At 40.2% G+C, this 11,457-nt stretch overlaps 1 protein-coding gene across 1 annotated transcript; it reads left to right on the top strand.

The window, feature by feature from the left end:
- The first annotated feature begins 7,744 nt into the window (after positions 1 to 7,744).
- LOC128735189 (glutactin-like) lies at positions 7,745 to 9,745 on the top strand. The gene is made up of 5 exons (XM_053829684.1): positions 7,745 to 8,092; positions 8,167 to 8,688; positions 8,751 to 9,125; positions 9,185 to 9,512; positions 9,576 to 9,745. The coding sequence occupies exons 1-5, from the start codon at positions 7,745 to 7,747 to the stop codon at positions 9,743 to 9,745; spliced, it is 1,743 nt and encodes a 580-aa protein (XP_053685659.1).
- Positions 9,746 to 11,457: the final 1,712 nt, after the last annotated feature.

Raw genomic sequence — 11,457 nt, 5'->3', positions numbered from 1 at the left:
ACCTTATGATGGTTTTGACTAATCTCCGTCTGTTTTGAAAAATATGTGAAACACAGAAATACATAATCTGATTTTGTATTTTGTAGAAAAAATTGCAAATCTGTTTGGTTAAATGTTTATGCAACAGGATTGCTTATTTTATCTATTTAGAAACTTATTTATTTGTTCATTAATTGATTTCAATTGAATATGTTAAAGAGTGAAACGTGCAGATCTCAGTTCTATGGGTACGATTCTTTTAATTCAATTTTGGTGATGAGAATTCCATACTAGCCTTGAGCAACACTCGAGAAATAAATGCACCAGTTTGTTCCCACAATATATATAGGGTATGTTTCTGCTTCGTTGTAATTGCCTATTCCCGTCCTATCCAACACAAATTATTTAAAATATCAGCGGTTTTTATGACACACAATGCAAAATTAGTTATTCCCTAATATTTTAGTCTGTTGACTATCATACGCGATCAATCAAAGTGAGCTGAGTTCTATTTAAATACTTTTTTTCATTAAAAAAATCCTAGCAGCCAAATTTCCTACGTTTTTTCGTGTAACGAAGAAGAAAATGTCGATTGATCGTTTCAATTTCCGTCATTCATAACATGAAAATAACTCACGCAACGCATTGTCGTTATTTTGCAGCCGGGAAAACTTGCATGAACAGCAGAAATGTTGCATAACAATTGTCATGCCGTCCTGCACAAATACATGCGCGCTAGCTTCTTATACATTATTGTGGTTTTTAGTTCGGGCGATGAAAAATTTTGATGGACGGATTTTAAAACGGTACGATGAATTTTAGAACTAAAGTCAGTTGCGTAATTTCAATAAAATGCTTTATTAATCGCTTTTTAGTGAATTCAAAGTGCACGGATCGGAAGGTAAATGTGTTTTAGTCAAATCAGCACAAGAACTTTTGTGGTCTTCATTAAATCCACCTAGGACATGATGAAAATTAGAGTGGCTTTCCTTACTACGACGGGAATTAGAAATAAACCCTACTTTCCCACAACATGTAGTAGAATAAAGTAAGCTCTTTTTTCTTTTTGAAAAGTAGGGTTTATTTTTAATTCCTGTCCTAGCAAAGTTCTAGTAAAGTCACTCTAATTTTCATGATTTCTTTGATGGATTTAATGAATACTCCAAAAGTTCTTGTACGGATGTGACTCAAGCACACTTACCTTCCGATCCGTGCACTTTGAATTCACTAAATAGCGATTATTACAGCATATTATTGAAATTACGCAAGTGACTTTTTTTTAAATTCGTCGTACCGTTTTAAAATCCGTTCATCAAAATTATTCATCGTCCGAATTAAAAATCACAACAATGTTTACGAAACGCTGATAGGACGGGAATAGTCAATTACGATGAAGCAGCAACATACCCTAGATGCCTAGATGAAGTTCGGTTTGTCTGAACCAATCTGCATTGCCGCATGCTAATAGAAGGAATTAGCCAGAAGTTCTTGATAATCCCAAAAATTGTGAAAAATTAATAGCTTCGATGAATTGAATGTGCGTGCGCACGCGCGTGTCAATCGAGAGGCCTTAGTGCTCTGAACATATCTGTTAAATTTGATAAGAAATAGTTTTACCGGTCAGAAGTTGTTTGATAAAAATTCAAAAAAAAAAATGTCTTCACAAAAGTTGTAGAACATAGTAAAATAAGTAACTTTGCTGAATACATAAACTGTTTATCTCTTAGTCGTTGCGAAATATGATTTGTTTAAAAAGGCGCTGAACAGGGGACTCTACTCTGTAAGGTCGAAAATAACGGATTTTCGTGATTTCGGATGTTGGAATTAAGGGGGCATAGTACTTTTTCAACTTAAAAAAATCGAAATTGTTTTTATTGATTATTTCGAAAGATTAACATTTTGACCATATGTGTTTCAAGTCATTTCAATGAATTCCAAAAATTGACAAAGTTACAGCTATTTGTACCGCGCATGTCTGGAGCGATTACACGGCGAATTAAAAGTTCAACGTCGTTTTTCTCGAAACCAGGTTTTGAAAGTCGGTACCATAAATATCTCAAGAACGGCTCAAGCAATTCTCATGATTCTTTTTTTGTTTTAAAGCCAAAAAAATTATCTAGTGTTTGACCCATCCTTTTTTTTATATTACATTTTTTGTATTTTTTAGAAATGTTTAAAGTCAATTTTTTCGACTAAAAACCTTACTTTTATGTTTGAATGTCCGCCATTTTGTTATGCGTTCGAATTTTAAAAAAAGGATGGGTCAAACACGAGATAATTTAATATACTTTCATGTCGTTTTGGAATTTTTCAATTCGGATAAGACCCCCAGCGCCAATCCATGGTACCGCAAATCATGTTTTTTTCAAACGATCATGTTCAAGGAGCCGTAGGGGAGAGGCGAAGAGGTTCACATATGCAAACAAAATTGTAAATATTAGTATGAAGTGCAATGTTTGGAATGCAAAAAACCCGAATCGATTCGCTTTTCGCGTTATCGAGAATAAAATATTTGAAATTTGGCAAAAAATATGGTGTAAAAAGTACTATGCCCCCTTAAAGTTACTTCGGTTATTGGTTAGGTTATGTTTAAATATGTATTTTGCATTTTTTGGCTGGTTGCTAGTCTAAAATCTGATCAAAAATGTCATCCAAAATCCGATCAAACATGTAATCCAAAATCTGGTTTATAATCTGGCTCAGTTTGAGAATCTAAACCAAAATCTGATTAAAAATGTCCCCCGGAAACTGGTCTTGGTCTAGTATGTGGTTTAAAATCTGGTCTCACATCCGAGATCCGATCCAAAATGTGATCCAAAATATTATCCAAAACCTAGTCCAAAATCTGATCCAGATTCTGAGGGAGGTCCAATATTTGGCTCAAATCCAATCCGTAATCTAGTCCAGGTTCAAAATACGGTCCAGGTTAAGAAATTGGTTCGGAAACTGATCCAAAATCTGGCGGGTGGATTAAAATCTGATCAAAAATGTGGCCCTAAATCGGATTTTCAATTCCTTCCAGTTACAAAACCTGGACCCAAATTTGATGCAGCATCTGGGCAAGGTGAACAAACTGGTCCAAACTGGAGTTTGATAAAAGAAAAGTGGTCCCGTATATCATCCAAAATCTGTTCCAAATCTGATAAAAAAGTTGTCCAAAATCTGATCTAGAATCTGATTCTACAGCTCCAAGATCTTGTTCAGGCCCAGAATGTGATCCAAAGTCTAATAAAAAATTAGGTCCAAAAAGTGATCAAAAATCTTATTTAATACCTGGTCTAATTCTGTAAAAATGTTGTCCAAAATTTGGTCCAGAATCTGACGCAGGTCCAGAATGTGGTCCAGACCAAGTCTAGAATCTGGGTCCAAAATATAATCCAAAATCTGCTTTAAGACCTCAATCAAAAATCTGATCTAAAATTTAGTCCAAAATCTGTTCTAAAATCCGAAACAACAGTTGATAAAAAATGCGGTTCGCAAACTGGTCCTGGTCCGAAATCTGGTTCAAAATCTGATCCAAAATCTGGTTGGTGGTTTAAAAACTGGTCAAAAAACTGTGGTCCACAATCTGACTCAAAATCCGATCAAAAATGTAATCCAAAATCTGTTCCAAAATTTGGAACACAATCTGATTGAAAATGTGGTCCAGAATTTAGTGTAGGTTCAGAATCTAGTTGGTGGTTCAAAATTATCTCTGGTTGTCATGCTGTTGGCAACTGGATGCGTAAATGCTCACTAGAAAACAGTTCTTTGGGGGCGGTACGTTCCGTTGCCGGGAGCCAACGGAATGTCGCAGAACGGATTTGAATGATGATTTCGAAACGTAAGGTCCATACGTAACAAGCAGCAACTATTGAAAACTCGAAAAATTGTCAAAATGTCTGCCATTTTTTTTAAAAAAGGTGGCATTTAGGACATTGGGTATCAATTAAAATAGTTCATCTACTGTCTAGCCCAACGTTTCATGGATTTATTTCCTCGTCATCAGGAAATAAATCCTTTAAACGTTGGCCTAGACGGCAGATGAACTAGGGTATGTTGCTACATCGTCGTAATTGCCTATTTCCGTCCTATCCAACACAAATTAGACTAATCTCAAGATTTTAGTCTTGACCTTGGAATGAGGTCATACATATATTAATATTTTTTTGAAACGATGGTTCTACAATTGATGAAGGGACGGTAGGGGAAAGAAATGAAAATTTTTTTGATGAAGGAGGGGGAAGAGCGGAAAGGAAGGGGGGGGGGGGGGTATTGGTAGCTATGCTTGACAAGTAGTCATTTTGACTCCTACCTTTTGTCCAATGCTGGAAGGTGCATGAGTCGAACCAAGCTGTAATCTGAGATTATAACCGGATTCGAACCCACAACACCCTCCAGGGCATGTGGTTCGCTGGTACTTGTACCTTTGAACCATAGAGGCGCTGGACAAAAGGAGACCGCAAAATCCACTTCTCAAGGATAGCTACGCGTGTTGGTTGTGTTATCGACACATATTGTGCCGCTTCCTGCATCAATTGCAGATTACCACCGAGCGAGAAGTTTTAATCTAACTACTATTTACTTTCAGGACGACGACACTGTGCCGGCCCTAACGACTTGCAAGGTACTGCACGTGACGCTGTTCGTCCGTCAGCGTTTGTTAGCCGCGTTTCTCGGCGCGGGTTTTCGAGGGAAGGCCCCGTTCCTATGTAATAGACTAATCTCAAGATTTTAGTCTTGACCTTGGAATGAGGTCATACATATATTAATATTTTTTTGAAACGATGGTTCTACAATTGATGAAGGGACGGTAGGGGAAAGAAATGAAAATTTTTTTGATGAAGGAGGGGGAAGAGCGGAAAGGAAGGGGGGGGGGGGTATTGGTAGCTATGCTTGACAAGTAGTCATTTTGACTCCTACCTTTTGTCCAATGCTGGAAGGTGCATGAGTCGAACCAAGCTGTAATCTGAGATTATAACCGGATTCGAACCCACAACACCCTCCAGGGCATGTGCCAACCAACACGCGTAGCTATCCTTGAGAAGTGGATTTTGCGGTCTCCTTTTGTCCAGCGCCTCTATGGTTCAAAGGTACAAGTACCAGCGAACCACATGCCCTGGAGGGTGTTGTGGGTTCGAATCCGGTTATAATCTCAGATTACAGCTTGGTTCGACTCATGCACCTTCCAGCATTGGACAAAAGGTAGGAGTCAAAATGACTACTTGTCAAGCATAGCTACCAATACCCCCCCCCCCCCCCCTTCCTTTCCGCTCTTCCCCCTCCTTCATCAAAAAAATTTTCATTTCTTTCCCCTACCGTCCCTTCATCAATTGTAGAACCATCGTTTCAAAAAAATATCAACACAAATTATTAAAAATATCAGCATTTTTATGACACACAACGCAAAACTAGTTATTCCCTAATATTTTAGTTTGTTGTCTATCATATGCGATCAATCAAAGTGAGCTGAGATCTATTTAAATGCTTTTTATCATTAAAGAAGTCTTACCAGCCAAATTTCCTACGTTTTTCGTGCGACGAAGAAGACAATGTCGACTAATCGTTTTAATTTCCGTCATTCATAAATGAAAATAACTCATGCAAGGCATAGTCGTTATTCTACAGCCAGGAAAACTTGCCTGACCTGCAGAAATTTTGTAGAATAACATTTGTCATGCCGTCCTACACAAATACATGCGCGTTAGCTTCGTAAACATTGTTATGATTTTTAGTTCGGACGATGAAAAATTTTGATGGACGGATTTTAAAACGCTACGACGTATTTTAGAAATAAAGACAGTTGCGTAATTTCAATAATATGCTTTAATAGTCGCTTTAAAGTGATTTCAATGTTCACGGATCGGAAGGTAAATGTGTTTTAGTCAAATCAGCACAAGAACTTTTGGAGTATTCATTAAATCCATCCAACAAATGATGAAAATTAGAGTGGCTTTCCTTACTACGACGGGAATTAGAAAAAACCCTAATTTAATAGAAACTCGATGACCGAAACGCCATCACTAAAACCGAAATTAGTAGTGTTGGCAAAACAATACTCTTAGAATTGTTTTTTCATCAAAAATCTCTTAAAAATGAGATATTGAAAAACGTACTAATTTGGATAATTCATTTTTACGTAGTGAAAAAAATATTCAGCCAAATCGGTCCACTATAATCTGAAACATATCTCACGTACCGCAGTGGAAAAAACATGTTTTCGAGAAAAATGCGTTTAAAGGTTAAAGATTCGTGTTGCTTCCCTTGAGGTGATTCCATAGTTTTTGTTGTAACTTTTTATCGAAAAATCCCCTTAGCACAACTTTTTCTGAAATTATAAGCCTCCTAAAAATGCAAAATAAATCGACTTTTTTTCAACTTTCCACAGTAGGGTTCCTCCTTAGCTATTAATGACGGCTCAATAATTTTGGACACAATTTGTGCTTAGGGTCGATTAAAATTACAAGGTGCGTTGTAATGCAATGGAACAACAAGGCTAGCATGATGTTCTTCAAATATATTTATTATTTTATTTGATACCTAAGCGCATAGCGCACTCGGCGTCGATTTTCGATGCAGTACAGCAGAAAGCAGAGTGTGGCGGGACTTGTGAATCATTAGCTACAGGTACTGGTTGGGAAAATTCCCATCGTACCTTATTTAGTGAATGCCAGTAGTTTGCTGCGGGGCGAATACTTCGCACAGTGATCAGAAATTTATTTAAACCTGGTTAAAACAGCCAAAATCGTTAGTTATCATTCAAGGTTTGTTATAAAATAATTTTACGTAGATTGAATCACTTCAGTATGCCAGAGTATGCCCATGTAATATCAGCCATTTACAATGTAGATTTGCCGTTTGGTCAAACTGTCAAACCTGATTATATCAAAAGCCTTTCGTTAGAGCGGCTTGCATCGATTCTTAGACGCTTGGCAATATCGCACGTGTTTCGTTAACCTTTTATCAAAGAACAATCAACCAGCATGGGCAACGTTTCTGAAGGTACGTACTACATTAGTATTGTATGCAAATTTAAAACTTTTCATTAGATGTATCTCATTCTTAACACCGTAATGAAACCTTCGCTTATAGTTAAGTTGGAAGAAACTAGATGCATATTTTCTTAGTGAGCAAAGTGGATCATAATAAATAGTCAACATTTTTTGACTGCTAACCTTTTCGAGTGAGTTTTTTTTTCTAACAAGTAGTTAAGGTTTGTAAATATATACATTTGGTAAGTTTTAAAGCGCTCTTCTACATCATATTAAGACTACTTACATACTGTATTGTGATGATGTCAAAAATCATGTCACGTGAAAACGGCTCTTCTGCTGCAGATTGAGAAATGCAAATTATTGCTGTTTGATTATGCTATTGTTATGTATTATTGTGATGCATAACATTTTATTTATTTTTATGATTGTAAACTCCAATATAAGCGAGAATTTTTAGAGGTTAGAGTTGTTTGCAATATGTTTCGTGCATTTATTGACTCGAATATTGACTGTATAAATTTGGCGAACATCAATTAATCAAGTTACTGAATTACTGTAGTGAAACCGTTGCTACTCCTTGATAACAAAGAACGACTGACGTTTGATAGCCGTTATAGCGCGGGAATGGGCTTAATCTATTTGTTACATGACTGATGATGATTCTTATCATAGGCAATAGCTTGGATATTACTCAGCCGTCTTATCAAAATGGTTCTTTTATCAGTGGTGATATTACCACCGAAAAGCCACAGTCAGAGTCCAGAATTCACGGCGATTGCTTCAAATTCGCAATGGGACCCAACCTTATCAAATTAGCACTTCTGCTATCCGTCCTGTGGTGCACCGCCCGAGTTGAGGGTCAAAATCCTCCAAATGTGTTGGTAAATATTCAGGGTCTAGGAGTAGTTCGTGGTTCCACCGAATGGACAGCTCGCACCAACCAGTCGATTTCCTGCTTCTACAACATCCCGTACGCTGAAGCTCCAAACGGGGCTCGGCGGTTCAAAGCCCCGCTGAAGGCCGCTGCGTGGGGCGAAGTACGGGATGTTACTCAACCCGGTCGCGAATGTCCCCAGCCAGTTGAAGGACTCAATCAAGACAATGAGGATTGTTTAACTTTGTCGGTGTATACGAAAAATGTGAGTGCCTGAAAGAAACGTTCCAGTGGGCTCACTGGTAAAACCACTAGTGGTAAAACTGCTTTCAATTTCAGACGGAAGGTAATTTTCCAGTAATGGTTTACATTCATGGTGGTTCCTTTTACCTGGGATCGGCAGAGCAGCATCCGCCGAACTATCTACTAGAACGAGATGTTCTACTGGTTGTGATTCAGTATCGCTTGGGTGCCCTTGGATTCCTCTCAACTCTGAGTGATACAATACCGGGAAATGCCGGAATGCTAGATGTCATTATGGCACTACAATGGGTACAGGATCACATCGCAGATTTCGGAGGAAACCGTCAGAACGTGACCGTGTTTGGACAATCCGCAGGAGCAGCAGCTGCTTCGGCGCTTCTGTACAGTCCGTTAGTTCCGGTGAATCTTTTCAACAAGGTTATTTTACAATCTGGTGGATCCATTTCCACTTGGGCAATTGATCCCAATCCGGTTGGGAACGCCAAAGACTTTGCCAAGCATGCCGGATGTCTAGATGATGTTTCGTTGGAAGCAACCGAACTGTGTTTGATGACCGTTCCTACTGACGTGCTTGTAAATGCGCTACCGATGCATCTGGTGAGTATGATCTACTGCAACCAACTATATAATTTTCAGATAACGGATATTGATCATTAAAGGCAAACATATTCACTCCTGGCAAGGAACACATCAGTAGTATTGGGATGGTAGTAGGAGGACCATCAAATTTTCTGCTGAAAAAACCATTCGAAAGCGTTCGTCAGGGTCAAATTCGATCAGATATTCGGTTGATGGCCGGAGTCACCAAACAAGATGGATCGTTTCTTCTCAACAGTTTGTACGATTACTTGAATACTACCCAGTTACTGAATGATCCCAAATTTCTTGAGTATGATTTGGTGGATACTATGAATCGTATTCTAGGTTTAGATGAAGAAAGTGGTGCTTTATCGGCGTTCGAAATCGATGCTCTGTTCAGTGCAGAAGAACTTAAAAGTGCCAATTTCTCAGTCATGGCTAAGGGATTGATCGATGTGAGTTGCGAAAAATGTTACGTATGCTTGAACGCCTTTAGCTTATGTCAATGTTTCAGATTGCCAGTGCCATTATTCTAAAAGGCCCGGTTCTTAGAGATATTCAAGCCAATGTAAAGTACAGCAACGTGGCCTATCTGTACACGTTTGATTACGACGGGGAGCATACTCGATTTGGATATGGAAAGAGCACGGACCACTATCCGTACGATGGTGGCATTCATCATTCCAATGACAACATCTACTTGTTCCCGTACCCGGATGAGGTCACCGAACTCAACGCTGAAGATACCCGAATGTCGGAAACCATGGTCGACCTGTGGACATCGTTCGCGATCGATGGAATTCCCAAGTCGTCAAATGTGCAGCAATGGCCACCCGTTGATAGTAAGTGCGGCTGTATTTGTGTTGCTGGTTAATGGTGTTTTATTAACGTGTGTGATTTTGCAGGTTTACTCGGGCCGTATCTGCACATTAATTCACCGGCAAGTGTTGGTGAAAACTTTTATCGGGAATTTTCCGTTACCGCCAGGGATGATCCGAGTGCTGCCGCTACTAACGTCGTTACAATTTCCACACTGATAATTAGTTGTATTGTGGCATTTTACAAATGGATTTGAACAGGCCTCAATACAAAAAGAATCATAGACGCCAGAAATCATATACGGATTTACAACCTGTCTCGAAAACTTGATTCGGTTGATTTTGACGAGTTGATTGTAATAAACAAATTTTCAGCAAAGTTTTGTATGCCTAAACAGAATTTCAAGCTCGGAGACTAATTTCCAGTAAAAATAATTATTAATATTTAATATTTATTTTATGTTGCGACGCCTTATTCACATCATCTTATTACACGACAATACATCATCTTATTGTCGAAGCCTTAATAAGTCCAATGGCGGTTTTCTCGTCAAGTCGACCAGAGGTTGGCATAACTCTCTCAGAATTCAATGTCCAGGCTTGTTTTACTTATCCAGGCTAACTTTTGGGAACTTTTGGAAACATCCTGAATTTTCATAAAATTAAAACTCAAAAAAATTGAAAACTAAAAACCTACAGTGTAGGTCCTACACTGAAAAATAGCATGTTAATTTTTTTTGTCCAAGTTTCAAACGCCATTACTTTTATAATATCAGACATTTTAAGATAAAATTGATTGCATTTGATAAGAAAATTTTTCTATTTTTCTAAAAACTTCAAGATATACAGCAGTCAGTGGACATCGTAGATATTCAGGGTTGTTGGATGTTGGGTCAAAAATTGATTTTTTTCATAGCTTGTATCTTTTTCTGTCATGGAAATTTTATAATATTTTTTTTCCCCAAAACTGGACTTCATTTCCAGTCGCTAGGTGAATAGAAAACGGAAATTCGTCGAGAAACAACCGAGAATTTGGTATCTGGTATCAAAGGTGAGTTCTTAAAAAAATGTCGAGATTGGAAATTAACGAAAAAAAGGGCTAGGGCTAGGGCTAGGGCTAGGGCTAGGGCTAGGGCTAGGGCTAGGGCTAGGGCTAGGGCTAGGGCTAGGGCTAGGGCTAGGGCTAGGGCTAGGGCTAGGGCTAGGGCTAGGGCTAGGGCTAGGGCTAGGGCTAGGGCTAGGGCTAGGGCTAGGGCTAGGGCTAGGGCTAGGGCTAGGGCTAGGGCTAGGGCTAGGGCTAGGGCTAGGGCTAGGGCTAGGGCTAGGGCTAGGGCTAGGGCTAGGGCTAGGGCTAGGGCTAGGGCTAGGGCTAGGGCTAGGGCTAGGGCTAGGGCTAGGGCTAGGGCTAGGGCTAGGGCTAGGGCTAGGGCTAGGGCTAGGGCTAGGGCTAGGGCTAGGGCTAGGGCTAGGGCTAGGGCTAGGGCTAGGGCTAGGGCTAGGGCTAGGGCTAGGGCTAGGGCTAGGGCTAGGGCTAGGGCTAGGGCTAGGGCTAGGGCTAGGGCTAGGGCTAGGGCTAGGGCTAGGGCTAGGGCTAGGGCTAGGGCTAGGGCTAGGGCTAGGGCTAGGGCTAGGGCTAGGGCTAGGGCTAGGGCTAGGGCTAGGGCTAGGGCTAGGGCTAGGGCTAGGGCTAGGGCTAGGGCTAGGGCTAGGGCTAGGGCTAGGGCTAGGGCTAGGGCTAGGGCTAGGGCTAGGGCTAGGGCTAGGGCTAGGGCTAGGGCTAGGGCTAGGGCTAGGGCTAGGGCTAGGGCTAGGGCTAGGGCTAGGGCTAGGGCTAGGGCTAGGGCTAGGGCTAGGGCTAGGGCTAGGGCTAGGGCTAGGGCTAGGGCTAGGGCTAGGGCTAGGGCTAGGGCTAGGGCTAGGGCTAGGGCTAGGGCTAGGGCTAGGGCTAGGGCTAGGGCTAGGGCTAGGG

Source organism: Sabethes cyaneus, chromosome 2 (assembly GCF_943734655.1).
Source record: "Sabethes cyaneus chromosome 2, idSabCyanKW18_F2, whole genome shotgun sequence".
NCBI lineage: Eukaryota > Metazoa > Arthropoda > Insecta > Diptera > Culicidae > Sabethes > Sabethes cyaneus.
Note: the sequence above shows the minus strand (reverse complement) of the source record. Positions and strands in the feature narration are given on the sequence as shown.

Bases quoted from the DNA above. Each gene is read 5' to 3' on its own strand.
- LOC128735189 (XM_053829684.1), top strand. From the start codon at position 7,745: ATGGGACCCAACCTTATCAAATTAGCACTTCTGCTATCCGTCCTGTGG. The intron at 8,689-8,750 runs GTGAGTATGATC...TGATCATTAAAG, and splicing joins ATGCGCTACCGATGCATCTG to GCAAACATATTCACTCCTGG. The intron at 9,126-9,184 runs GTGAGTTGCGAA...TCAATGTTTCAG, and splicing joins TGGCTAAGGGATTGATCGAT to ATTGCCAGTGCCATTATTCT.